The 27936-nt window shown below is 52.5% G+C and overlaps 2 protein-coding genes, 1 long non-coding RNA gene and 1 pseudogene across 20 annotated transcripts in view; 2 read left to right on the top strand and 2 right to left on the bottom strand.

Annotated features, from left to right (window-relative positions):
* The window catches only part of LOC309617691 (uncharacterized protein), a gene marked incomplete at its 5' end in the record, with an annotated part of 45578 nt that extends 30423 nt beyond the window's left edge, over positions 1-15155 (top strand). The window contains one exon of the mRNA XM_082370207.1: positions 13467-15155. Within this exon, the coding sequence (XP_082226333.1) occupies positions 13467-13606 (140 nt within the window). The 3' untranslated portion in view covers positions 13607-15155. The remainder of the gene's footprint in view (positions 1-13466) is intronic.
* On the bottom strand, positions 71-9340 carry LOC309617333 (small ribosomal subunit protein eS6-like; annotated as a pseudogene). Its single transcript has 2 exons — positions 8544-9340; positions 71-8117 (listed from the first exon to the last, which is right to left on the bottom strand). The product of its transcript is annotated as a small ribosomal subunit protein eS6-like (transcript).
* The window catches only part of ANKRD11 (ankyrin repeat domain containing 11), a 164436-nt gene continuing 151084 nt past the window's right edge, over positions 14585-27936 (bottom strand). For 13 of the 16 annotated variants that reach the window (XM_082369566.1, XM_082369561.1, XM_082369553.1 and 10 more), the window contains 7 exons: positions 21457-27902; positions 19765-19920; positions 19152-19250; positions 18937-19080; positions 17492-17584; positions 17160-17322; positions 14585-15539 (listed from right to left, as the gene is read on the bottom strand). In XM_082369566.1, coding sequence (XP_082225692.1) covers positions 15061-15539; positions 17160-17322; positions 17492-17584; positions 18937-19080; positions 19152-19250; positions 19765-19920; positions 21457-27902 — 7580 coding nt within the window. In that variant the 3' untranslated portion in view covers positions 14585-15060. The remainder of the gene's footprint in view (positions 15540-17159; positions 17323-17491; positions 17585-18936; positions 19081-19151; positions 19251-19764; positions 19921-21456; positions 27903-27936) is intronic. The other 3 variants (XM_082369560.1, XM_082369559.1, XM_082369558.1) reach the window with 2 other exon arrangements.
* LOC309617363 lies at positions 17591-19893 on the top strand. 2 transcript variants are annotated; one of them, XR_014237951.1, is made up of 4 exons: positions 17591-18085; positions 18923-19097; positions 19316-19384; positions 19791-19893. It is a non-coding gene; the product is annotated as an uncharacterized lncRNA (long non-coding RNA). The 2 variants fall into 2 exon arrangements; XR_014237952.1 differs by lacking the exon at positions 19791-19893 and adding an exon at positions 19651-19756.

Here is a 27936-nt window from a genome sequence, read left to right as displayed (position 1 = left end):
ACAGAAGAGTTTAAAACAAAAATGCATTTACACTGTCTTTTGTTTACCTGTATAGTTGTCTTTAGCAGTGTTTTTTATTTCTTTATGTGAATTCAAGTTTTTATTTAGTGATTTTCATTTGAGCCTGAGGGCCTCTTTTTAGTATGTCTTGAAGGGCAGATATACTAGCAATAAGTTCTCTGTTTTTGTTTATCTGGAAATGTCCTACTTTCTCCTTCACTTTTTGAAGGATGGTTTCACCAGGTAGAGAATTCCTGGTTGACCGTCTTTCGGCATCTTGAATATGTCATGCCACTGTCTTCTAGCCCCATGGTTTCTTTTTTTTTTTTTTTCAGTTTTTTTTTTTTTTTTATGTGGACCATTATTTTCAAAAAGTCTTTATTGAATTTGTTACAATATTGCTTCTGTTTTACATTTTGGTTTTTTGGCCGCGAGGCATTTGGGATCTTAGCTCGCCGACCAGGGATCAAACCCCCACCCCCTGCACTAGAAGGCGAAATCTTAACCACTGGACCTCCAGGAAAGTCCCTGGCCTCCATGGTTTCTGGTGAGAAGTCAGCTGTTAATCCTACTGAGGGTCCGTCTGGTGACCTGAACTGATTTCTCTTGCTACTGTCAATATTCTTTGTTCTTTGCTTTTGACAGTAAGATTCTGATGCATCTAGGTGTGGAGCTCTTTGAATTTATGTCCTTGTAGTTTATTGAACTTCTTGGAGATAGATTAATGTTTTTCATTAAATTTGGGTAACTTTTGGCCCTTATTTCTTCAAATATTCTTTCTGCCCCATTCTCTCTCTCCATCTAGGATTCCCACTATGCATAAGTTGGTACACTTGATAGCAACCAACAGGTCTCTGAGGCTCTGTTCATTTTTACTGTTTTTCTTTCTTTTCCTCAAATTAGACCATACTAATTGATCTGTCTCCAAATTTGCTGATTCTTTCTTCTACCAACTCAAATTTAGCTTTTGTACTTTTCAATTATGGAATTTCCCCTTGTGTCTTCAAAAACTTTTGTTCTCTCTCTTTAATGGTACCCTGTCTTTGGTGGGATACTGTTCTCTTAACTGTCATATTAATTCTTTAGACATGATTTCCCTTAGTTATTTGTACATATAAAAGCTGATTTTGTCTTTGTCTGATGTATTAGGGTTCTCCAAGGAAACAGAATCATTAGAAGATATATAGCTCGATGGATAGCTCGATTGTTAGGACTTAGTTTCTCTGACTGTGGAGGCTGGCAAGTCCAAAATCCACAGGTTAGGCTGGCAGGCTGACCCCAGGGCCAGGGGATGCTGCATTTTGAGTCTTCAGGCAGTCTGGCTGGCAGAATTCCCTCCTCCCTGGGGGACATCAGTCATTTTTTGTTAAGGCCTTCAAATGATTGGATGAGGCCTTCACATGACCTCCATAATATGGAGGATAGTCTGCTTTACTCAACTTCTAGTGATTTAGATGTTAACCACATCTAAAAAATACCCTCACAGAAACATCTAGAGTAATATTTGACTGAAACTCTGTGTACTGTGGCCTAGCCAAACTGACATAAAATTAACCATCTTTCTTCCCATTTCTCTCTTTCTTTCTAGGACTCCGTTTAAGCATTATCGGTACCCTTGATCATACCCTGCTGGTCTCCGAAACTGTTCATTTTCCTTCATTCATTTTTTTCCCCCTGTTTCTCACATGTGATAATCTCAATTGATGTATCTTCAAGTTTGCTGGTTCTTCTGCCCACTCAAATTCATTTAATGTACTTTCAACCACGGAATTTCCATTTTCTTTTTGAAATAATTTTTTTCTTTACTGGTATTCTCTATTTGGTGAGAACCATTCTGTCATATTAATTCCTTAGACATAATTTCATTTAGTTCTTTGAACATGATTTATGAAAGCTGACTTATCTAGTATGTTTAACATCTGGGCCTCCTCAGAGATAGTACCTATTAGCTGATTTTAAAAAAAAATAAATTTACATACATACATACATATACACACACACACAGACATACATTTATTTATTTATTTATTTATTTATTAGTTATTTCTTTATTGTTGGCTGCATTGGGTCTTCGTTGCTGTGTGCGGGCTTTCTCTAGTTGCAGCGAGCGGGGGCTACTGTTTGTTGCCGCGTGCGGACTTCTCATTGCGGTGGCTCCTCTTGTTGCGGAGCACGGGCTCTAGGCGTGTGGGCTTCAGTAGTTGTGGCTCGCGGGCTTCGGTAGTTGTGGCTCGCGGGCTCTAGAGCACAGGCTCAGTAGTTGTGGCGCACGGCCTTAGTTGCTCTGCTGCATGTGGGATCTTCCCAGACCAGGCCTCGAACCCGTGTCCCCTGCATTGGCAGGCGGATTCTTAACCACTGTGCCACCAGGGAAGTCCCCTATTAGTTGATTTTTAAAAACGTTCCCCAGTTTCTGGGTCATACTTTGTTTCTTTGCATGTCTCCTAATTTTCTGTCCAAAAGTAGACATTTTCTTTTTTCTCTTTTTTTTGGGGGGCCGCACTGTGTGGCATCTTAGTTCCCTGACCAGAGAGCGAACCCGCGCCCCCTGCACTGGAAGTGTGGAGTCTTAACCACTGGCCCACCAGGGAAGTCCCCAAAGTAGACATTTTAAATAATATAATGTGGTGACTCAAGAAATCAGTTTCCTACTCCCCAGACTCTCTGCTGTTGTTGTTGTTGGTTGCTCTTGCTGCTGCGGTTAGTGACTTTCCTGAACTAATTCTGTAAAGTCTGAGCTCCCTGTTGTGTGTGGGTTGTGAAGTCTCTGTGCTCTTAGCTTGTTACTCAACTAATGATTAGACAGATTTCCTTAAAAGCCTTGATCCAGTAAGTCATCTACCCTTTACCCAAAGGCTCTTCAGTATCCCCGCAGGTTACAGTTCTGCCTTGGCCTTTACCTCCTGCTTCCGCAAGGCCTCAAGGTTAACCCAAAATGAGAAAATAGGATGTCCTCAGTTATTTCCTACGCATGCACACAGACCTGCACATGTGCATGGACTTGTGTGTCCCCAGGAGTATGTCAGAGCATTTAAGAGTATTCATGGGTGGGCATTTTATTCCCCAGATCTTCCTTTTTTTTTTTCCACTTTATGTGTGTATGTATTTTAATTGAAGTATAGTTGATTTACAATGTTGTGTTAATAACTGCTGTACAGCAAAGTGTTTCAGTTATACATACATATACATATTCTTTTTTATACATTCTTTTCCATTATGGTTTATCATAGGATATTGAATGTAGTTCTCTGTGCTGTACAGTAGGACCACGTTGTTTATCCATTCTGTATATAAAAGCTTACATCTGCTCACCCCAACCTCTCACTCCCTCCCTCCCCCAAACCCCTCCCCCTTGGCAAACACCAATCTGTTCTCTCTGTCCGTGAGTCTGTTTCTGTTTCATAGACAGGTTCATTTGTGTCATACTTTAGATTCCACATATAAGTGATAACATGGTATTTGTCTTTCTCTTTCTGACCTACTTCACTTAGTGTGATAATCTCTGGTTGCATCCATGTTGATGCAGATGGCATTATTTCATTCTCTTTATGGCTGAGTAGTATTCCGTTGTATATATGTATCACATCTTCTTTTCCGTTCATCTGTCGGTGGACCTTTTGGTTGTTTCTGTGTCTTGGCTATTGTAACTAGTGCTGCAGTGAACGTTGGGTGCATGTATCTTTTCAAATTATAGTTTTCTCTGGACATATGCCCAGGAGTGGGATTGCTGGATCCTATGGCAACTCTACTTTTAATTTTGTGAGGAACCTCCATACTGTTTTCCATAGTGGCTGCACCAATTTACATTCCCACCAACAGTGCAGGAGGGTTCCCTTTTCCCCACACCCTCTCCAGCATTTGTTATTGTAGACTTTTTAATGATGGCCGTTCTGACCGGTGTGAGGTGGTACCTCATTGTAGTTTTGATTTGCATTTCTCTAATCATTAGCAATGTTGAACATCTTTTCATGTGCCTATTGGCCTTCTGTATTTCTTCTTTGGAGAAATGTCTATTTAGGCCTTCTGCCCATTTTTGCAATTGGGTGGTTTGTTTGTTGTTGTTGTTGTTGAGTTGTATGAACTGTTCCTAACTTTTAGAAATTAATCCCTTGTCGATTGCATCATGTGCAAATATTTTCTCCCATTCCGTAGGTTGTGTTTTCGTTTTGTTTATTGTTTCCTTTGCTGTGCAAAAGCTTGTAAGTTTGATTAGGTCTCATTTGTTTATTTTTGGTTTTATTTCTATTGCCTTGGGAGACTGACCTAAGAAAACAATAGTACGATTTATGTCAGAGAATGTTTTGCCTGTGATCTCTCCTAGGAGTTTTATGGTGTCATGTCTTATGTTTAAGTCTTTAAGCCATTTTGAGTTTATATTTGTGCATGGTGTGAGGGTGTGTTCTGATTTCATTGATTTACATGCAGCTGTCCAACTTTCCCTGCACCACGTGCTGAAGAGCCTGGCTTTTTCCCATTGTATATTCTTGCCTTCTTTGTCAAAGATTAATTGACCGTAGGTGTGTGGGTTTATTTCTGGGCTCTCTATTCTGTTCCATTGATCCATATGTCTATTTTTGTGCCAGTACCATGCTGTTTTTATTACTGTAGCTTTGTAATATTGTCTGAAGTCTGGGAGGGATATGGCTCTTGCTTTGTTCCTTTTCTTCAGGATTGCTTTGGCAATTCTGGGTCTTTTATGGTTCCATATGAATTTTAGAATTACTCATTCTAGTTCTGTGAAAAATGTTATGGGTAATTTGATAGGGATCACATTAAATCTGTAGATTGCTTTGGGTAATATGGCCATTTTAACAATATAATTCTTCCAATCCAAGAGCATGGGCTATCTTTCCATTTCTTTGAATCAGCTTCAATTTCCTTTATTAATGTTTTATAGTTCTCAGTGTATAAGTCTTTCACCTCCTTGGGCAGGTTTATTCCTAAGTATTTTATTTTTGGGGGTGCAATTTTTTTTTTTTTAAATCTCTTTTTTTTTTTTTAATTTTTTTAAAAGTATTTATTTATTTATTTATGGCTGTGTTGGGTCTTCGTTTCTGTGCGAGGGCTTTCTCTAGTTGTGGCAAGCGGGGGCCACTCTTCATCGCAGTGCACGGGCCTGTCATTATCGCGGCCTCCCTTGTTGCGGAGCACAGGCTCCAAACGCGCAGGCTCAGTAGCTGTGGCTCACGGGCCCAGCTGCTCCGCGGCATGTGGGATTTTCCCAGACCAGGGCTCGAACCCGTGTCCCCTGCACTAGCAGGCAGACTCCCAACCACCGTGCCACCAGGGAAGCTCTTGGGGGTGCAATTTTAAAACGTATTGTTGGACTTCCCTGGCAGCCCAGTGGTTACAACTCCATGCTTCCACTGCAGGGGGCACAGGTTCAATCCCTTGTTGGGGAACTAAGATCCTGCATGCCAGGTGGCGCAGCCAAAAAAAAAAAAAAAAAAGGTATTGTTTATTTAAATTACCTTTCTGATATTTCATTGCTGGTGTACAGAAATGTGACCTATTTCTGTGTGTTAATGTTGCATCTTGCTACCTTGCTGAATTCGTTTATCAGTTCTAGTAGTTTTTGTGTGGAGTCTTTAGGGTTTTCTATGTATAGTATCATATCATCTGCATATGATGACAATTTTACCTCTTCCCTTCCCATTTGTTTACACTTTATTTCTTTTTCTTGTCTGATGGCTGTGGCTACGACTCCAATCCTGTGTTAAATAGAAGAGGTGAGAGTGGGCATCCTTGTTTTGTTCCAGATTTTTAGCGGGAGGGCTTTCAGCTTTTCACCATTGAGTATTATGTTGGCTGTGGGTTTGTCATAAATAGCTTTTATTATATTGAGATATGATCCCTCTATACCCACTTTGGTAAGAATTTTTATCGTGAATGGATGTTGAATCTTGTTAAATGCTTTTTCTGCATCTGGCGAGATGATCATGTGGTTTTTGTTTATGTGGTGTATCGTATTGATTTCCATACATTGAACCATCCTTGTGAACTTGCGATGAATCACACTTGGTCATGGTGTATGATCTTTTTTATGTGTTGTTGGATTCGGTTTGCTAATATTTTGAGAATTTTTGCATCTATATTCTTCAGAGATATTGGCCTGTAACTTTCCTTTTTGGTGGTGTCTTTGTCTGGTTTTGTTATCAGGGTGATGGTGGCTTCATAGCATGTCTTTGGGAGTGTTCCCTCCTCTTCCATTTTTTTGGGAAGAGTTTGAGAAGGATCAGTATAAGTTCTTTTTTGTATGTTTGGTAGAATTCACCGGTGAGGCCATCTGGTCCTGGACTTGTGTTTGTAGGGAGTTTTTTAAAATTACAGATTCTATTTCACTTCTAGTGATCAGTCTGTTTAAATTATCTATTTCTTCCTGATACAGTTTTGGTGGGCTATATGTTTCTAGAAACTTGTCCATTTCTTCTAGGTTGTTGAATTTGTTGGCATACACTTGTTCATAGTATTTTCCCTTATGGTTTTTTATATTTCTGCGGCATCAGTTGTTATGTTTCCTTTTTCATTTCTTATTTTATTTGGGTTCTCTCTCTTTTCTTTTTGGTGAGCCTGGCCAGAGGTTTGTCCATCGTGTTTATCCTTCCAAAGAACCAACTCTTGGTTTTATTGATTTATTTATATTTTTTTAATCTCTATTTTATTTCTTTCTTCTCTGATCTTTATTATTTCCTTCCTTCTGCTGAATTTAGGTTTTGCTTATTCTTCTTTTTCTAATTCTTTTAAGTGGTGGGTTAGGTTGCTTGAGATTTTTCTTGTTTTTAGAGGAAGGCCTGTATTGTTATGAACTTCCCTATAACAGCTGCTTTTGTTGCATCCCATAGCTTTTGATGGTTCTGTTTTCTTTTTTTTTTTGATTTTGTATGGTTGTGTTTTCATTTTTTCAAGGTATTTTTAAATTTCCTCTTTGATTTCATCGTTGACCCATTGGTTTTTTAGTAGCATGTTATCGGTTTTTTCCCATTTCTTTTTTTTTTCTAATGTCTGATCTTATTTGTTAGAATATCTCATTTTTTAAAAAATTTGGTTAGTTTTATGTTAGATAATGAATATTTTCTCAGTTTTATTTCTTGTTTCAAATTTTTATTTTATTTATTTGGCTGCATCAGGTCTTGGTTGTGGCATGCAGGATCTTTGTTGCAGCGCACGGGCTTCTCTCTAGTGGCACGTGGGCTCTCTAGTCATGGCGCGTGGGCTCCAGAACACGCAGGCTCAGTAGCTGTGGTGTGTGGGCTCTCTAGTTGTGGCGCACGGGCTCCAGAGCACGTGGGCTCAGTAGTTGTGGCATGTGGGCTTAGTTGCTCCGTGGCATGTGGGATCTTAGTTCCCCGATCAGGGATTGAACCTGCGTCCCCTGCATTGGAAGGCGGATTCTTTACCACCACGCCACCAGTGAACTCCTAGAACATCTCATTATTTTTTTTTTTAAATTTATTTATTTACTTTATTTTTGGCTGCGTTGGGTCTTCATTGCTGTGCATAGGCTTTCTCTAGTTGTGATGAGCAGGGGCTACTCTTTGTTGCAGTGCGCGGGCTTCTCATTGCATTGGCTTCTCTTGTTACAGAGCACAGGCTCTAGGCGTGCGGGCTTCAGTAGTTATGGCACGTGGGCTCAGTAGTTGTGGCTCGTGGGCTCTAGAGCGCAGGCTCAGTAGTTGTGGTGCATGGGTTTAGTTGCTCCGCGGCATGTGGGATCTTCCCGGACAAGGGCTCAAACCCGTGTCCCCTGCATTGGCAGGCAGATTCTTAACCACTGCACCACCAGGGAAGTCCGAACATCTCATTTTTGACTGGACTCAGAAGCTCTCAGAGAGGACAGCCTCCATCTCTTGACATTCTGTTCCCGGCATTTTTCTTTGGCCTCCTTCATTCTCTTGGCCAAGAGTTTAGCATATTCTGCAGTCTCTGCCTTAGTTTTCCTAGAATGCTGTTTCTTCAGAGCAATACACCGACGTTTGTGTTGCAGAACACATGGAGTAAAAGGATACTGAACCTTGTGTGCTTTGGTCTTAGATTTCTTACCTTAGTTTAGGGGGTTTCTCACAACATACTGGTGGACATCATCTTCTTTAGAGAGACTGAAAAGTGTACAGATTCTGCTATCTCTTTTTATTGATTGATTGATTGATTTTTTTATTTTTTGGCTGTGTTGGGTCTTCGTTGCTGCGCGTGGGCTTTCTCTAGTTGTGGCAAGTGGGGGCTGCTCTTCATTGTGGTGCATGGGATTCTCATTGAGGTGGCTTCTCTTGTTGCGGAGCACGGGCTCTAGGCGCGTGGGCTTCAGTAGTTGTAGCGCGTGGGCTTCAGTAGTTGTAGCACGTGGGCTCAGTAGTTGTGGCTTGTGGGCCCTAGAGCACAGGCTCAATAGTTGTGGCTTGCGGGCTGAGTAGTTGTGGCTCGTGGGCTCTAGAGCGCAGGCTCAGTAGTTGTGGCTCACGGGCTTAGTTGCTCTGCGGCATGTGGGATCTTCCTGGCCCAGGGCTCGAACCTGTGTCCCATGCGTTGGCAGGCGGATTCTTAACCACTGAGCCACCAGGGAAGTCCCTCTGCTAGCTCTTTTGGGTCCCAGGCGATGAGGCACAGTAGTATCAGTGAGTCCAGTAATATTTTTCTCCCTTTTTTTTACGAAGACCAAATTGAGACCACTCAGATTGGCATCCACAGTGCAACCCCATACAGATTTGTGAATTCTTTCTCCAGTTCTCCTTGGTCTGTAACAGGAATGTCCCTTACTCAGTAGCAGGCGGATGTGGCCATGGGTTAAGACACTTTGCTTTATGGGGAAACCCTGTTTGTCATTCCCACCACTTATTCGGACCACATAACCCTTCCATTCTTCACCCAGAGTGTCAGCAGCAACTTCTTTGGCCGTACGATTCTCATAAAAGGCATGAAGTTTTCATTCATCATCCACTTCAATGAGTTTCTGGCAGCCAATGGCCAGGAAAGAAATGTTCAGCTTCATCCTGAAGTGGCCAGCTGCATCCAGGGCACCACCTAAAAGAGCTCTCATTTCTTTTTCTGTGGTTAATTTCTAGTTTCATGCCATTGTGGTCAGAAAAGATGCTTGATATAATTTCTATACTCTGAAATTTGTTGAGGCTTATTTTGTGCCCTAGTATGTGGTCAGTCCTATATAATGTGCCATGTGCCCTTGAAAGGAATGTGTATTCTGGTTGTTTTGGGTGTAATGTCAGTTAAGTCTTACTGTTCTATTGTGTCATTTGGGATCTCTGTTGCCTTACTGATTCTCTGTCTAGAAGCTCTGAGTGGGGTGTTAAAGTCTCCTCCTACTACTATTATTGTATTCCTGTCAGTTTCTCTCTTTTTTTTTTTTTTTTTTTTTTTATATCCACACAGTGAAATTTTATTCAGCCATAAAGTAGAAAAAATTACAGATATATGCTCCAACATGGGTGAACCTCGAAAACCTGGCTAACTGAAAGAAGCCAGACACAAGAGGTCGCATACTGTATGGTTTCAACATTGTGAAATATCCAAAATAGGCAAATCTATTGAGAAAGAAAACAGATGTGGTTTCTAGGGGCTTTGGGAGGGATGGGAGACGGGGAGTGACTGCTTAACGGGTACAGGGTTTCCTTTCGGGGTGATGAAATGTTCTGGAACAAAATAGTGATGATGATTGCACCACATTGTGAGTGTACTAAATGTCACTAAGTTGTATACTTTAAAATGGTGAGTTCTATGTTATGTGAATTTTACCTCAATTTAAAAAAAAAAAGGATGGCATGTGGAAAAGTATTTGAAGGATGTGTATTTTACGTCTTGTTTAGCTGGAGTGGAGTCTCTGTAAGTGGGCGTGATGGATGATAAAACTAGGAAAAAAGGATGTTGAGTCAGATAGTGAAAGTTGTTGGCTGCCAGGCAAGCAGTTTAGACTGTCTTCTGTTAGCAGCTGTAAAACATAGCAGTGTGTACTCCCTAAGTAAGAAGGAAACTGAAGAGAGGTTGGTGCTTTGGGAATCGCAGCCTCTGGGTTTCTCTCTTTATGTCTGTTATTTGTTTTACATATTTGAGTGCTGCTATATAAGGTGCATATATGTTGACGAGTGTAATATCCTCTCCTTGTATTGATCCTTTTATCATTATATAGTGTTCTTTATCTTTGTTTATGGCTTTTGTTTTAAAGTCTATTTTGTCTGATATGAGTATTGCGACCCCCACATTCTTGTCATTTGTGTGCATGAAATATCTTTTTCCATCCCCTTACTTTCCATCTGTGTGTGTCCTTTGCCCTAAAGTGGGTCTCCTGTAGGCAGCATATTGTAGGCTCTTTTTTTTTTTTAATCCAATCTGCCGCTCTGTGTCTTTTGATTGGAGCATTTAGTCCATTGCCATTTTAAGGTAATTATTGACAACTTTTTGTTTCTCCTTTTGTGGTTTGATGATTTTTTTTTGGCCATGCCATGCGGCTTGAGGGATCTTAGTTCCCCTACCAGGGATTGAACCCGGGCCCTTGGCAGTGGGAGCTCGGAGTCCTAAGCACTGGACCGCCAGGGAATTCCCCGATGATTTTCTCTTGTATTATACTTATGTCCTCTTCTTTTTGGTTTTTGTGAATCTGTTGTATGTTTTTGATTTGTGGTTGCCCTGGTTTTCAAGGCTGTTAACCCCTTCCTATATCTGCTTGCCTTAGACTGGTAGTCATATAGGCTCAAACACATTCTAGGAAATGAAAACAAGTCTACATGTTCTTCCTCTCCTGCCCCACGTTTTATGAATTTGATGCCCTTTTACGTCTTCATCTTCTTCCTGTGGCTCTTCATTCTGGTCATCACCACTTTCCCAGAAATTTTCTGATTTTTAAAAAATCTGTGTACTGGCTTATTTAAGTGATTTACTTTCCAATTGTGATTTTTCTGTTTCCTATAGATTCTTCGTTCTGTTCTATTTAGAGACGACCTTTCAGTGTTTCCTTTAGGATAGGTTTAGTATTGCTGTATTCTTTTAGTTGTTGCTTGTCTGAGAAATTCTTTATCTCTCCTTTTTTCTAAATGATAATCTTGCTGGGTAGAATGTCCTAGGTGGCAGATTTTTCCCGTTCAGGACTTTGACTCTGTCTTGCCACTCCCTTCTGGCCCGCAATGTTTCTGTAGAGAAATCAGCTGATAGCCTAATGGGGGTTCCCTTGTCACTAACTCTTTGTTATTCTCTTGCTGCCTTTAGAATCCTCTCTTAATCTTTACATTTTGCCATTTTTATTATAATATGTCTTGGTGTAGGTTTGTTTGGGTTTACCTGGTTTGGGACCCTCTGTGCTTCCTCTACCTGGATATGTTTCGTTCTTTAGATTTGGAAAGTTTTCAGCCGTAATTTCTTCAGATACATTTGTGATGCCCTTTTCTCTGTTTTTCCATTCTGGAATCCCTATTACATGTAGATTGGCACGCTTTATATTCTCCCATAGGCCTCTTATATTGCTATCTTTTTTTTTTTTTTTTTTTCATTTGGCTTTCTCTCTGCTTTTCTGATTGGGTCATTTCCTCATTTCCATTGTTCTACCTTCACTTATTCATTCTTCTGCTATTCATTGCCTTTAGCTCAGCTTTTGTCTCTGCAAATGAGTTTTCTAATTTTTTTGGGTACCCTTCAGGGTTTGTTTCTTTTTTTTATAGTACTGTGCATTTCTGTCGATAGCCGTTCTTTTATTTTTTTAATGTATTTATTTATTTATTTATGGTTGCGTTGGGTCTTTGTTGCTGTGTGCAGGCTTTCTCTAGTTGCGGCAAGCGGGGGCTACTCTTCGTTGCGGTGTGCAGGCTTCTCATTGCGGTGGCTTCTCTTGTTGCAGAGCATGGGCTCTAGGCACGTGGGCTCAGTAGCTGTGGCTCGTGGGCTCTAGAGTGCAGGCTCAGTAGTTGTGGAGCACGGGCTTAGTTGCTCCATGGCATGTGGGATCTTCCCGGACCAGGGCTCGAACCCGTGTCCCCTGCATTGGCAGGCGGATTCTTAACCACTGTGCCACCAGGGAAGTCCCCGATAGCCTTTCTTAATTCCTTAATTTCCTTTTTGAAATCAGTGTCTATTGGAGTGAAGAGGTGTGTGTTATTGGTTCTTTCAGCAGAATTCTCTTGTCTTTTAACTGGGAGTGGTTCCTCTTCTTCTTCTTTCTCTTACTCTGTGTGTTTAGGACAAACAGTTATCTCCTGTGGTTTTGGAGGGCTGTTTACATGTGGGGGCATCCCTGTGTAGCTCCTGTGGGTTTCATGTATTTGGTACCAGGGCTGCTTTTGGTATGGATACCTGTCAGCTCTTTCCTTAGTGTGTGCTGGTTGTTTCCCCCTTGCTAGGGGTGTGCAGATGCGGCGACTGGTAACCGGTCCTGGGTTTCTCGACAGTGGTGGCAGCTTTGGCACACCCCCAGAGTATGCGATGGGAGTGGAGGTGGCTCGCGACCAATCCTGGAGCCCGTGCAGTCCGTGTCCCGCTCTCTGCGATCCCACACGCAGGGGAAAAGGCTACAATTGCAGGTCCCGCTCCTCCTCTCACGCACCCCCCGAACAATGGTGCCCGGCCTCCAAGGCAACCCAGGCTTCCTCTGCGTACACCCTCAGTTGCAGTTGCACCGGATTCCAGCCCCACCCCCCAGGCTGTTTCCGCACAATCAACCCAAGTTTTCTCCCCGGGTCTGACATCCGAAGCCTGAATTTCAGCACCCATTCCCCCCCGCCCGGGTGACCACCATTATATTTTCTGGCTCTCTGATTTTGACCCCTCAGAGTACCTCATATGAGTGGAATCATACAGTATTTGTCTTATTTCATTTAGCATAATGTCATTAAGTTTCATCCATGCTCTAGCATCTATCAAGTACCTCATTCCTTATGAAGGTTGAAAAAATACCAGTGTCTATATACGCTGCCTTTTCTTTATCCATTCATCTGTCAGTGGATAGCTGGGTTTATTCCATGTTTTAGCCGTTGTGAATAGTGCTGCAGTGAACGTGGGTGTACAGGTATGTCTTTGAGACCCTGGTTTCAATTCCTTTGGGTATGTACCCAGAAGTGGGATTGCTGGATCACATGGTAAGTGTACTTGATGAACCTCCACTGTTCTCCACAGTGGCTGCACCATTTTACATTCCCGCCAACAGTGCGAGAGGGTTCCAGATTCTCCACGTCCTCACCAAGTGCTTGTTGTTTTCTGTTGTTGTCGTTGTTAGTAGCCATCCTAATGAGTGTCAGGGGGTATCAAATTGTGGTTCTCATCTGCATTTCCCTAGTGATTAGTCATGCTGAGCGTTTGTTCTTCTTTGGAGAAAGGACTATTCAGGTCCTTTGCCCATTTTTGAATTTTTTATTTTTTTTGTGGTTGGGTTTTACGGGTTCTCTGTTTATATCCTGGATACTAATCCCTTTTTGTTCTCTGGGGCCCACCCCTGCACAGCCATGTGACGAGAGCATCTGTGCCGTTGTCTCTCATGGCAGGAAGTCACACGCAGAGCCAGGAAAGCGACGTCGTGATGTCACAATGTCATTGTGGTGTAGACGCGCCAGAGCATGGGGTACACCTCCAGATGCGCTTGCTGCAGCGGGACCAGCACCTACAACAGGCGGGACCTCTCTGAGTGCGGGCTCTCTGCGGGGTGGCCTGAAGTTGCTGATGCCAGGATGTGCCAGATGAACAGGTGCGACCTAATTCATGCTGTTTAGAAAGACACTGGGCAGTGAAGGCTCTGGCCCCGCCCCAGGGCCACTCGAGGTGGGACCAGCCAGGGGCGGGGGGCAGGGATTCGCACAAAGGGGAATGCAGAGTCGGGGTGTCTCTGAGGCAGAAACCGAGGGCCTGGGTCAGGCCAGGCAGCCCAGAAAGAGGAAACCGGGGCTGCTCTGTGGGGCATGCTGGTGGCACAGGGCTGGGCTCTCACTCCCGAGTGGGGTCATGTCTGCAGCTCCCACCCCCGCCAGGTACAGGAAGCACGGGGGAGGGAGCGAGGTGCCCGAGGACTCGGGCAAGGGCTAGGGCCACCCCAGACCCCCTGCCTGGCCCTGCAGCCTCCACCCGTTGCCCTCCAGCTGGAGCCAGCCGTTGGATGGGAACTGTGGATGGAGCGGGCAGGGCAGACGCCTCTGCTCAGAAAGGGGCCCCCGGCCCGGCCCTGTGCGCACCCTCCTTGGAGAGGAGCACAGACCCCAGGTCACGCTGGGCTCAGATCTCCGACTCCTGCCCCGCGAGCCGGTCTTCAGGCGGGACACGTGTCCCAGGTGGGGACTCCCACGTGGCAGCCCCACGGGGAGTCGGGAGACAGTGGTCCCTCCACAGCCGTGCCACCCAGGGGACCTGCTGCCCCAGCACACGCCTCGCCTGTCTCCTGCCCGCTCTGGTGGGCCCTGGGAAAGAGCCTCTGGGCAACCCCTGCCGTCCCGGCCAGCAGCCCCAGTTGTTGAGTGGAGGGCAGGAAAGGGGGGCGGGGGGAGTATAATTTGTTTCAAAATTAAAAGCTACTCATTTGGTAGGAAAAAAGGACACTGGGATTTGCAGGGCGGGAACCCTCCCCTCACAGCCATGTCCACCCTCCTGAGGGGCCTGTCGTGTACAAAGAGCATTTAATTAATTTATTTATTTCTTTACACATAACTGAAGTGATGTTACAGTACATAAGTTATTTACAACTGTGCAGTAATGTGTTGCAAAATAAATTATCTAGAAGGCAGCAAAAGTACATTGTGAACGTGTATAAAACTGTACAGCGTTTACGGGTACACTTTTTATATGATTATTGGCTCTGTAGTGTTTCAAGTTATGTTCTCAGAAAGAGAAACAAAATGCCCAAGATTAAAGGAAAAAATATACAAACCACGTGGATTTGACTCCATTAAAAACACAACCCGGAGTCCTGCCTGCGTGTCCCTGCGAGGCGGGCGGGCGGCGCAGCCAGGCCCTCACCCGGCCCGGCGTCCCAGCCCAGGTCTCAGGCCGGCACCGTCGGCAGCTTCGTGGCGACAGGACACAGCCGGCCCGAAGCTCTCCCCACCCTCCGACCCCAGAGGCCGCTGTTGGTGAGGGGTGGACGCCTTGATTTTATTCTCTTTTGTCGATCAGAAATGGAACAAGGAATTTAAAAAACGCTCTCCGTCCCGCAGCTCCTGAGATGCCCGTGCAGCCGCCGGAAAGAGCCCGAGTCTGCCGTGTCCGTGCCCGCGTCCCCGGCTCCTCGTCCTCCTGCGGCGGCGGGTGTGAAAGAGCCGCGTGCCAGGGACCCAGCGCGGGCTTCTCCCTGGGTGTCCCCCCCGGGGACGTGGTCTCCTCCCACCGCCCGGACTCGGCGGCGGCCTGGGGGGCTCGCCTGTGACCCGGGCAGCTGCCCCAGCGTGTCAGGCCGGCAGGAGCACGAAGTCGTCGTTGACGTCGACCATGGGCACGTAGAAGGAGGGCACCTCGTTCACACACAGGGACTTGTGCCCGGCGGGGTCCAGCTCCTGCACCTTCAGCTGCCACTCCATCCTCTGCACAGCGTTGAGGGCCGCGGCCTCGTGCTGCTGCCGCATCAGGAGACACGTCTACGCGGGAAACGCAGCAGGTGAGGGGAGGGGAGGCGAGAGCCCGGCCGCCCCCGCACCCACTCCCCCTGCCGCAGCGCCTCCCAGGAGCTCGGGGCAGGGGACCCATTCGCGCTCTGGCCTCAGGACGACCTCCGCGTCTGGGTCTCGTCCTGCACGGTGAGTGGCCTTGCTGACCACACAGGGGTCTGTCCGTCATCCCTGCTCTGTGCCCCCACCCCTGGGGGTTTCACCACAGCCTCTAGTCGGAATTTATAATAGCTCTGCTCTTCTGTTTTCATTTTCCATTTATCTGATTTATGGTTGGTAACATTGGCATTTGCATTCACAGTGGAAATTATGCCTTTTAGAAATGTACTTTGTTAAAAATTAATGTTCACGTGTTTACTCTTAAGCGGGTACTAAGTAAGGTAAACAGTTATACTACTAAAGGCGTACTCTGTATTTCATGTTAAGAAAGGAGAATGTTGAAACTGAAATAATGACGGTACCTGGGTTACCAACAGCATGTGGGGGGGGTGGGGGGGTGGCGTTTGGGGTACAGGCGGGCGACACAGAGCACAGCGGGCGGAAGACCAGACTTCAGGTGAACAGAGTTAACGACGTGACACACAAGCATGTAGGGCCAGGTATCACAATTTCTGACTTGCTTAAAATAGTTGTTTAGAAAAGTGCTCCGGAAACAAGCCCCACGTGCTCCAGCGGCCAGCCGCGTCCTCCTCGGCATGCCTGGGCCACTCGTCATCCTCAGGGAGACGTTAACAAAAAGCGTGACAGCTCAGACACCCTCAGGAGTCCGGCTGCTTTCACCTCATTTAAAGTGTTACATAGCGTTTCCATCTCTTGACTGAATTGATGGGCTGCTGGGTTTCCACCACTGTACTGAACTGTACGTACCCCTGAGTTTTCAGTGACTCAAATGAAACTCTTTGTTAGGCTAAACCCCGTGACACATGACCGGCATGTCTGGAGTTGTCCCAGGGCTGCAGGAACTGAGGGAGGGCAGCCTGTCTCCCGAATAGTACCTCGTCCACGCTGTGCTCTGAGACCAGTGGCCACGCGGGTGGCCGTTTTGTGCCCCTGCACTCTCTGTACTTCACCAATTCCTTTTTCTATCCATCTTTTTTTCTTATTGGTTTGTAAGTTCTTGGCATGGCACATTATGGAAATGAGACTTACGTTGTCTTTGTAATGTACCAAGTCTAACTTTAAATTATTTCTCTCTTTATAGGAAAGTTTCCCGTGCAGCTCCCTTCAGGCTGGCTGGTGGTGGGAGGAGTGACCGTGGGACCCCCGAACGGTCACCTTGGAGCTTGTTAGAAACGCGGCCTGGGCCCGGCGTCAGCTGGGCCTGAACGCCCTGTAGGGTGGTTCCTCTCTGCTCTGGCCTCTGGCCTCCTGGCCGCCCCTCTGGGTGCGCTGCCGCAGTGCCGGAGGCAGGGTCACTGAGGCAGCCCAGCGTGGGAGCCTGGGTCACGCCTCCATCAGCTCCACGCAGCGGGCCCTGCCTCCTGGGGCTTCCTGGGTGCCGGCTTCTAGGTGTTAATTCTGTAACGGGCACGTCACTGCCGGTCTCTGTTCACAGGGGACCCCGGGTGCAGACAAGGACTTGCTTCTTACTTGCTAATCTCTCTCTATCTCCCCCCCGTCCTCTGCCCGCTGCACTGGTCAGCACAGCCAGGGCAGGGTGATGGGTGGATGCTGTGACCTTTGAGGAGGGCTCAAGGTGGGGTCCCACAGAGGTCTGACCGCCAGCTGGTGACAGGAGCTGCTCCCCGCACACCTGGACAGGAGGGAAGACACTCTAAGAGGCAACATGGGGGCGGGGAGGCCTCGGCTCCCTCGCTGCCAGCTGGGCTCAGGGCGAGTCTGAAGCTGCCTCCTCCGAACACGGCCCTGCCGCCCCCGCCCAGAAGAGCCCTGGCCCCGCCGCCGCCGCCGCCGCGGCTCACCTTCATGCGGTCGTACTTGTCGTCCACGTCCTGCAGCCACGAGATGAACTGGCGGGCGTTGAACCGATCCCGCACCGACTTGTTCTCATCGCCCTGGCGGGAGAGTGAGGCACGTGTGGGCGTCGGGAGGGGTGGGCCTGCCTGGCACGTCAAGCCCCGTGTCCCCCGGTCAAGGGCTGACCAGCAGGGCCCCCCCTCCCCCACCAGCTCTCCAGGCCGTGACTCGGGACCCCGGCGGCGCCTTCAGGCTCCCCTCCGTCTCCTGGGGAGGCCCCAGGGCGAGCCGGCGAGGGTAAAAAGCGGCAGTGACTTTCTCTTTGAAAGGACGTCTGGGAGGCCGCCCACAGCGGACTGTGGTTTACAAGCAGGGCAACCTCGGGAGCAGGAGGTCCCCACAGGCTCCTGCCGGGTGGGTCTGCAGGGCCTCCCGGGTCTGGGTCTCGGGGCGGGAAAGTCTCTCTCTCGCCCAGCCACACGCAACCACCTGCCTGGGGGAAGCCCAGGCCCCACGACAAAGGGGCTTGAGGGGAGGAGGCCGCAGCCTGAGAGCTCTGTCTCCTTGACATTCAGAGGAAACGCAGCAATCCCTTGAAGGTGAGCAGATTCTTTTTTCTTTCAGATGCAAAAAAGCAAAACTTCCACCCAATACTTCCACCCAATCCCTAAAATACTTTGTGGACAAATGTTTTTGCTTTAGGGAAAACGCGTCACTATGCATAGTATGTTAAACGTAGAAGCTTTTACAGATGTATCCTTAAAGGTTACATGTAAAAAGAAATAAGGTTTAACTGAACCACCGTACGTCACCACGCGGCCAACCTGGGAATGCTGCTCAGACACCCAGGGGTCCATGTGATCCACCTGTGGGCCTGGGGTCACTAGGGGCCTCTGTCAGGAGGGAACTCAGCACCGAGGCCTGGCCCAGAATGACACGCTCTGGGCTGATGGGCTGAGAGCCACAGTGGCTGCGGCGTAGGAGAGAACATCAGGGAGGATGGGAACCGACTTGCTTTCTGCACATTTTAGATCTCCGTGTGTCAGCGGATGGGTGGGGCCCTTAGGGGCACAGGTGCCACGGGGACAGGGGTCGGCTGGGGAAGGGTGTGACCTCATGGGACAAACACAGCCCTGGGGGCGGAGGGAGGCGGGCTGGACTCTGGAGTGGACAGACGAGGCACACCGTGTGCTCCAAATGGTGGGCACGCCCTGGGCCCGCATGCCCGTCGGGGGCGGCAGCAGCACGGTGGTCCCCAGCGTGACAGCCTCTCTGGGGCCCTTGTTGAGGAAGCCCTGGTGCAGCAGCTCCAGCTGCTGCGCGTGCAGATCGCACGTGTGAGTTTCAGAGGGATCTTTCAGTAGAGTCCCAGCCCGTGACCCCAGCGCCGACCCATCACCCGGCGGGGGCACGCCCCCCCCCCCCCCCCCCCGCAGGCCCGGGCACCCACCTGACTCTCGAGCGGCATGTTGTACACCTCCGAGTCCAGCAGCATGGTGCAGGCGCTGAATGGCACCGCCTGGTTCGCGATGGTCCTCGCCGCCCGGCAGTGAACCCGCAGGATCTCCTGTTCGCAGGAGACGATCAGCTTTTCCTGAAGGAGAGGGGCTGGTGAGCTGAGACCCACCCGGGCCGGGTGCCCTGGGCCCGCGGCCGCCCGCTTACCCGCTCGATGCTGTGCTGCAGGCGCAGCTTCCCACGCACGGCCTCCTGCTGCTTGAACAGCTCCTTCAGGGGCTCCGCCAGGGAGGGAGGGGGCGCGATCTGCGGTCACAGGGGGAGACGGGGGTCAGCGGGGGCCGTGACTCACCCCGGCTGCCAACTCGCAGGAGTCACCCCGGAGACCACAGTCCCGTGAAGACGCGGACGCGCGAGGTGCTGCCTGTCCCCAAGAGTAGGTGAGCGAGCGCCCGTCCGCCCCGCGTGTGGCTGTGAGGAGGGCGGGCGGGGAGGGGGCGGCAGAGATGGGGGAGGAGGCGAGGGAAGCTAAGAACAGAGGGCATCTGCACCGCGGCCCTTGTGCGGCCAAGAGGGGAGGGAGGAGGGGCAGGGTGTCCTCTGTTTACCGCGGGCTTCACGCACCCTGAGTAACCGTGAGACCCAGTGGGACACAGCTGCCCAGAGGCCACACGAACAGGACAGCTGGGCCCGCCCATCTTCCCAGGGCATCAGCGAGGGAGAGGGCTCGCCCGGGTACCACCCCCAGATGCCGGAGGCCACCCTTGAACCCGGGAGGGCGCTTCTCCCGGGAGAAGAAGCCGGTGCTTCCGAAACACACAGGAAACGTGTCACGTGTCACAACAGCACCAGATGGGCTGGAGCCTCTCGTGGGGCCAGGAAGCGAGAGCGTGTTCAGGAAGCACGGGACTGCCGAGGAGCCCCTGGTGGCCGAGGCCAAGTAGGGTGCGGTGGCTCGTGTGGCCACGACCTCGGGCTGGAGGAGAGGAATCAATAGCCCACGGTACAGTGGCTGCCTCAGACAAGACCCTCTGAGGGGCTGGACTCGAGGCCCAAGCTCAAGGTACATGCTCTCTTCCAACTTTTCGGTCTAAGATTATCTCAAAACCCGAGATGAAACCAGCCAGCCGGGTCTCTTTGGCCGCACGTCCTGCCCATCATGCCCCCGGGGGCCAGGGCGCTGGCCTCCCCTTGCCTCTTGGGCGCCTACAGTGGTCTCTGTACAGGGGTCTTGTTTGGGGCTGTTGTGGGTGTGAGGTCACCTCCGTTTCACCCTCCCCGGCTCCGGAGGGTGTGGGAATGAGGCCTCGGCCTGCCCTCACCCAACAGCCTGGGCCTGGCTGCGGGGCGACAGGCTGTGAACCGGAGCCCGCCTCTAGAAAGGGCTGAGCTCCAGGAGACACACAGGCTGCTGCGGGGTGAAGTCGGGTGGCGGGGGTCCAGGGGGAGGCAGGAGCACAGCGTTCTCTCCAGTTTCCAATGCTCTATGGTGGCCACGGTGCTGTTTGTCTAAATTTTAGTTACTGAAACCAAGCAGCAAAAGTCTCACTGACCAGGGATCCCAGGCCAGGTTCCCCTGAGTCCAGTGCCTCGGGCTCCCCCTCTCTGCCTGGGAACAGGCAGCGCAGGCCGAGGTCTGACAGCAGGACCCACGCGTGTGACGTAACCCCACGGGGGGGGCCCGTCCCGGGCGGCACTGACAGCCATTACGGGGGCTTCTCCCAGGCCCGACAGACAGAACAAGCAGAGAGCTGGGCTTTTCCTCACGGGGTGGGGGTGGGGGTGGGGGTGGGGTGGTCAAAAAATGAGGCTAGTCGGCCACACAGGTGTGGGTCGGCAGTACCTGGGGAGCATGGCGAAGCCTGGGGGCGGGGGCGGCTCTGGGACCACGGAGCACAGGTGGCTGAGATCAGCTTTACTGGCCGTGACGCCTGTGCCTGCTGCTGGGGCGTGGGGTGGGGGGGGAAGGGCAGCACGTGCAGGATGTGCGCTCCCTGCGTGACTTTGTGTGCCAGGACCTGCCAATGGCCCGCGTCCGGGCGTGAAGAGGGGGGGGGGTGTGCATGGCGGGGCTCGGACAGGTTACATCTGCACAGACGTGGGGCGAACCACCCAGGGGAGGGGGCACGCGAACAGACGGCCGAGAGGCGGGGCGTGGGCCTGACTGGGCAGGTGGTGAAGCCTGGAAACCCAAGGAAGGACCTGCTTTGAGGAGGCAGAGAGGTGCCCTCAGGTCTCTGGGGGAAAAGGACTGGGGTCTGGCCTTGGGTTGGCAGCGTGGGGCCGCTGGGGGCCAGGGTTGGAGTCTGGGGAGCCCTCGGGCTGTTGAAGGGGGTGGAGGAAGCACTGAGCCAGAGGCGGGGCCAGGCGTGCCCCACGTGGGTGGAGCCCGGGTCAGGCGAGGTCCAAGCATGCGGACTGGGTGGGAGCCGACACGGGGCCGACGGGGAATGCCAGGGAGGACAGCGCAGTGGGCCCTGGGCCTGGGGGCGCCCCCCGGGCAGGCACTCACCACGGGGATGTGCAGCTTGCTGAGCGGCTTGCCGTCCAGCAGGTAGGAGCCGGTGTAGGTGACGTACTCGGCGTAGCACTGGGGCGCCTGCGGGCTGATGTAGCAGAGGATCTTGCGCTTCTCCTCGATTTTCTTCCTGATCTGCAGGTACTCAAAGTACGGGTTGGCCCTGTCGCTGTGGTAGGGCTCGATGTCGTCCAGCTTGATGGCGTCCACGATGGCAGCCAGCGTCTGCTGGATCACCTCCCGCGTCTGACGTGTGGACGTGTGCATCTGCTGGGCCAGCTGCTGGCTGGAGCGCTGGAAGCGGCGTTTGCGTGGGTGCTGGGCCTGAGGGTCGTCGTCCTCGGAGCCGCGGCTCTTGGCCCTGGGGGTGGGTGCGGCCGCGGGCTCCTTCTCGGCGGGCGGCGAGCTCTGCTTGTGCTGGTTGGCCAGCATCTGGGCCCGGGTCCTGGTCATGCGCTGGGGGATCTCCTCCACCTTAGGCGCCTTTGGGGCTTCGGCTGTCGGTTTGGGTTCTGGCTCGGGGGCTTCAGGCTGGACGCCATCCGGAGGCCCCTCGAGCCCGGCACCGTCCTGGGGGCCGGCCCCCTCCACTGCGCGGGCCTGGGCCGAGCCGTCCCCGGGGGCGTCGGGAGCACCGTGGGGCATGGCCGAGGGCTCTGGGCCCTCGGCCTGCTCGTCCCCACTCCCCGGCGGATGCTGCTCCGAGGGGGCTGGCGTGGGCCCGCGGCCGGGGGCGGGGTCCTCGGGGGCCCTCCCCTCCGGCCCGGCCCCGGCCTCCACCGTGGCCTCGGGCAGCGCGGCCGGCTTCGGCTCCTCCGGGGGCTCGGGCGCAGGCTCGGTAGTGAGCCGGGCGGCCGCCTGGTCAGGAGGCAGCACCAGCTGTTCATCAGCAGCTGCCACGGAGACGTCCCCGCCGCTCGGGAGCGCGGGGGTGTCGTCCAGAGGAACGAGAGGACTCTCTTCCACAGGCTCTGCTTCGACGTCGGAAACATCCTTCGTCTGGAGAGGAAGCTCCGGCAGCGAGAAAGGTCCCAGGTCGAGGTCATCTTCGGCGGCGGGGAAGGCACCGGGCCAGGGCACCGGCTCCACCTGGCCGAGGGCAGACAGGTTGTGACCACTTTCCAGGAAGTTATTCTCCAGGGGACCCAGGGCCTCCACCTGAGCCACGGCCGTCACGCACGCAGGCTCGGCGGGCGCGTCGGGGGGTGCTTCCGGGACGGACTTGCAGTTACTGAAGAAGGACTCCAGCCTGGAAGGAGGGGCGAACGTGGCTGGCTCTTCTGAAGCAGAGACGGCGGCCGGCACTGCTTCCCCGGCCTCGTTCTTGACTTCCAGGCCCGGCTCGGGGACCGACAGAGGGTATGAAACGGGGGACACCGGGTAAGGGGGCTCCGGGTGGAGAGACTCGGCAGGGCAGAAATGTTTTGGGGACTCTGGGAATCTCTGTGGGGACTTCAGCAGGAGGTCCGACCCCACGGGCCAGCTGGCGGGGTTTTCGGGGGTGCCCCCGATGAGGCCAGAGGGGAGACCCTGCTCCACAGTGGCGGGGTGCGCCCACTCGACCGGCTCCTCTGTGATGACGGTGCTGAAGGGGCCCTCGTCCAGGGGCTCCAGGAAGCTGGGCTCTGGGGGGATGATGGCCGCGGTGGCCTGCTGGTCCTCCGTGGCATCCAGGGGAATGCCAAGGTCAGGGGGAAGGGCTCCCTCCATGGACGGGGCCAAGAGCTCGTCTCTGTGTGAAGGGGGGGACTTTGTCGGTAAGCCAGAGAAGGCGCCCTCTGGGGAAGGGGTGATGTTGGCTGCGGCCGCAGGCGGGCAGTGCAAGGCGTCCGCTTTGGGGGAGGGGATGCCATAGTCCGGGGAGTAATACCCCGGAGACAGGCAGGCGAACTTCTCGGTGGGTGCTGGGGGCCCCGGGGCCTTGTCCTCCGGGTGCCGCCCCGGCGAGCTGTAGCTGGGTGCGGCAGGGACGCTCTGCTGTCTGAACAGCTTGTCCCCGAGTCCGAACTCTTCCTCAGGGGTCCTCCTGATGTCCACAGACACGGAGCGGTAAAGGTTCGTGCACAGCGGCCTCGTAGGTGTCTGGCCCGGGGTTTCTGAAACCCCGCTCGCGGCCACGGAGAACCTGTCGAAGAAGGAGGGCGAGCACGCGCTGGCGGACGTGCTGGACACGGGCTGGGGGTCTGCGCAGTCGAACATGAGGTCAGGGTAGTCGTCGGCGCTGCAGGACGGGGTCCGGGGCGTGTGCATGGCCTCCTCGTAGCTGGGGCAGGACACCACCGAGGCGGGGGTGGGGACCCCGGTGGGCCGGCCGTGGTCTGGCCTGGGGGAAGCGGGCAAGACCTCTTTCATGTGGGGGCCCGCCAGCCAGTCTCGGGGGTCCACCACGGGTCCCGGGTGGGGCTTGTTCTCGGCAGCAGGGGCGGCGGGAGCGGGCTCCTTGAGCTTCCTGTCCTTCGGGGCAGGGTCCAGCCCCAGCGGCTTCTTCAGTGGGCCGTCCAGGCTTTTCTTCCGCCCGTCCTCGGCAGGCCTGGCCTTCTCCTTGAGCTTGGGGTCACCAGACCGGTGGCGCAGCTTCTCCATCTGCTTCATCCTCTCCTTGTGCCGTTTGTGGCGCTCCTCGATCTCCAGGTCCTTCTGGGAGAGCATCCGCTCGAAGCTCGTCATCATCAGGTCCCCATCGCCCAGGAGCTTCTCCCGGGGCCGGACGTCTTTCTTACCTGGGTCTCTGACCGGGAGGAGCTTGTCGTTCCCGTTGCTGAGCTTCACGGGGTCGCCCCTTTCTTTCTCCAGATTCTCCTTGACCTTCTCCTTCAGCTTGGCCTCGCTGAGCTTCCCGCCCTCGTCCTTGGGCTTGTCCCGGAAGGAGCCGGGAGGGTTGTCCTTGTCCCTGGCGGCAGGCTTGAGCTCCTCCCGGTGGTGCCGCGGGGGCCCGTCCCCGTGCCGGTCCCGGTGCCGGTGCTTCTCCCGCCGCCTCTTCTCCTTCAGGAGGCTCAGGGTGCTAGAGCCGTAAGGCCTCAGTTCCTTCTCTATCTTCTTGGCAGGTTCTCTTTCAGGATCATTTTTCTCCTTCTTTTCGGTAGAAAACAACTCGATGGTTTTCTCTAACTCGTCCTCTGCGTCGGCCTTGATGCTGTAGGAGAGGCCGTAAGCGTCGGTCTCCAGGACCTCCTTCTCGTACGGGCCGCTGTCCTTCCGGCCGCCCGCATCCTTGCAGTCGTCGCTCTTCTCTTTCTTCTCGGGCTTGTCCTTCCTGATCCGCTCTCGGTCGTGGCTCTTTTTGGAGGACGACGAGGCATGCCGGTGCCGCTCCCTCTCCCGCGCCCGCTCCTCCGGGGGCTCCGGGAAGGGCACCTCCAGGAGGGCGCCGAGGCCCGGGTCGTGGCCGCGGTCCGGGAAGCCGTCGGACGACGCGTCGCTGCCCTTGTCGTTGGAGTCCTCGCGCAAGTCCTGCAGCGCCGCCTCCTCCAGCCGCTCCAGCAGGCTCTTCTCCGCATCGGCGCCCTTGCCCGCCTTCCTCTCGCGGCCCTGCTCCCGGTCGGGCCTCTCCCGGTGCCTGCTCCTGGCCCTCTCCTCCGCGGGGGGCCTCCTCTCCGCCTTCTCAGGCAGCTTCTGCCTGCCCCTCTTGTCCTGAGTGGCGTCCACCGACGCTCGGTCCTTCCGGTCCTTGTACTTCTCCGTGGACTCTCTGTCCTTCTTCTCTTTGTGCTTTTCCAAGGTTCGTTCTTTCTTGTCCTTGCCCCCGTCTGTGGCGCCCTTCTCCTTCTTCTTCTCCCGGATTTCTTTGTCTTTCTGCTTCTCCGCGTGCTGCCTGTCGGCCGAGTGCTTCCGGTGCCTGTCGGGGGGGTGCGGCTCCCGCCCGTCCTCCCTCTCGGGGGGGCCATCCCCCCGCCCCTCGCCGGCCTCCCCGACTTTGAATCCGCTCGCCGTGTAGTCATCTTTTTCATCTTCGCTTTCATCAGTGAATATATCTGCAATGTACCAGCTTTTCTCTTTGCCCTTCTTTTCATCTTTTTTTTCAGAGAAGTCGTCCGAGAGAATGCCGGGGAAAGTCTTCTCCCGTTTGTCTTTACCTTGGTCGAGAGATGCTTTTCTCTCTTTGTCTTTGCTATGCACATCTTTGTGCTTTTCCTTGGCATCCTTTTTCTCTTTAAAACACTTATCAAATTCCTTGTCCTTCTGACATTTTTCAAGGATCAGTTTCTCGTTTTTGTCCTTGTCACTGGACTTCTCTTTGTACTTCTCTAGCTTTAGCTTCTCCTTCTTCTCCTTCTCTCGCGCCGGGTGATGCCTCTCCCAGGGCTCCAGGCTCTTCCCGAAGTCGCACTCGGGCCTGTCCTTGAAGACCCCCTCGCCGCCGTGCTCCTTCAGGTCCTCGCGGTGCCCCTCCTCGGGCTTCGCGCGGCCGTCTCTGCGCTCCCTGGCGGCCTCGGGGGCCTCCTTCCTGTCGCGGCCGCCTTCCGCAGCCTCCCGCCGCCGCTTGTCCTTCTCGCAGAGGTAGCCGGGCACGGCCCTGGGCCTGTCGGCCGCGTGCTCCCTCCTCCGCTCCGAGCCCCGCTCCAGGCCGTCCCGGTCTTTCTTGCGAGAGAAGGTGTCCCTGTCAGGGCGCTTCTCCCGGGCCTTGCTCTCCCGCCTCTTCTCCTTGCTGTCCTCTTTCACCGTCTCCAGGATCAGCCTGGCCACGGACTCGCTCTTCATGTCCCTGTAGTCTGTCACTGGAGAGTCCCAGCTATCTTCCCCTTTGAAATCGAAGGACGAGTCTGACAAGTCAGAAAACCACCGGTCCTGGTCGTCAGAAAGACTAAACTTAGTGTCTTCGTTCTCCAGAAACTGGCTTTTGTTACAATATTCATCAAAAGCAGAATCCTCCCTGTACACTTTTTTGAGTTTTTCTTTATCTTTGTCCTCTTTGAAGGTCTTCTCCTTCTCTTTTGAAATTTTATCCTCTTTAAAGTCATTCTTTTTCTCTAATTTTGAGGGCCTGTCTTTGGACTTCTTCTTTCTTTCCTCTTTGTAGAGCCTCAGCTTTTCCTCTTTTGGAGATTTTTCCTTCAGCAGTTTCTCCTTGTCGGCTTTGCTGGAACGGTCCTTCTCCTCCCGGAAGGCCCTGCCCCCATCCTTGTTCAGGTCCCTGATTCTCTTGAGCGACTTCTCCTCTCTGGAGACCTTGATCATCTCGTCCTTAAAGAGCCACTCCTTCTCCTCCGACTTCACCTTGCCGAGCTTCTCCTCCTTCTTACAGTGGTCCCTCTCGTGCTTCAGGCCTTTCAGCTTGCTCTCAGCCGGCGCGTCGTCCAGCAGGACGGCCTTGTCTGCCCTCTGCTTGGACTCCTCATACTCGTAGGTGAAGCTCTTCAGCTTCAGCTCCTGGCTGACGGAGCACAGCCCCTTCTCCTTGCTTTTGTGTTTATGTTTCGTCTTGTGCTTCTTGACGACCTTGCCCTCCTTGTCCAGCTTGGGGATGGCGCCGTCCCCGCCCGGATGGAAGGAGTTCCTCCTATCGGGCAGCGTGCCCTGCAGGCCGGCCCTCTTCCTGTGCTCCTGCCTCTTCCTGACCGGCTTGAGCGACTCCACGCTGGAGCCCTCGGAGGAGCCGTCAGACTCGCTGCTCAGCCTCGTCCTCGTGGAGTCTGTCAACGAGCTGACCTCGGACCAGGCTGGGGAGGAGATGGTTTTCCAGTTGTCCGTCCGCCAGTGCTTGGCGTGCGGATCCACGTGGCCGGGGTTATGCTTCTGGGGGGCGGAGCTGCCGTGGGACGAGGTGGAGGAGGCGGACAGGGAGCTGAACAGGGCAGGGTCCTTCAGCACCAGTGGGGACTCCTTGAGGCAGCCGGGGCTCCCCGCCGAGTCCCCGCCGTCCTCGCCGCTCTCCGAAGACTCGCTCTCGGACTCAGAGGAGCAGAACTTGTCGCTCCTCTTCCCAAACCGCACTTCTTTGCCCTTTATTTCTTTCTTTCGCTTCTTTTTCACTTTATTTTTTTCCTTCTGCTGCTTGGAGTTGGAAGGCTCCCGTGTTTTGCTACCAGGCAGCATCGTGTGAGCTGAGAGTCTCAGCTTCTCCCCGGTCCCCACGGCGACACCGACGTCCTCCTCGTCTGACGTGTCCGACAAGATGCGATGAGACGCCTTCTTTGGTGCAATCGTGCTGTTTTTAGTGTAACTTTTCACTTCCATTTTGGGTATAGAAATAAAACTATTTGACTTAGTTTCTTTCCTGTAATCCTTTTTCAGCAAGTGTTTGTCGTCCACGGGAGGGACTCTGTCCTGCTCGTCGTCCTCGTCAAACTCATACTCGTCCTTGACGGGGGTCACAGTTTTCTGGGGCTCCGGATTCTTAGTCTTGTGCTTCAGGCCCTTCTCACACTCGGAGTCCGTGTTATTGCCGTCGACTGAGCTGGAAGGTGCGAATGATGGGGCGTCGTCCTCCTCCTCAGAGCTCTCTGCGGGGACAGGGGGGAGGAGGTCAGAGGTGGT

This window comes from Balaenoptera borealis, assembly GCF_965194805.1.
Source record: "Balaenoptera borealis genome assembly, chromosome: 19".
Lineage (NCBI taxonomy): Eukaryota > Metazoa > Chordata > Mammalia > Artiodactyla > Balaenopteridae > Balaenoptera > Balaenoptera borealis.
Note: the sequence above shows the minus strand (reverse complement) of the source record. Positions and strands in the feature narration are given on the sequence as shown.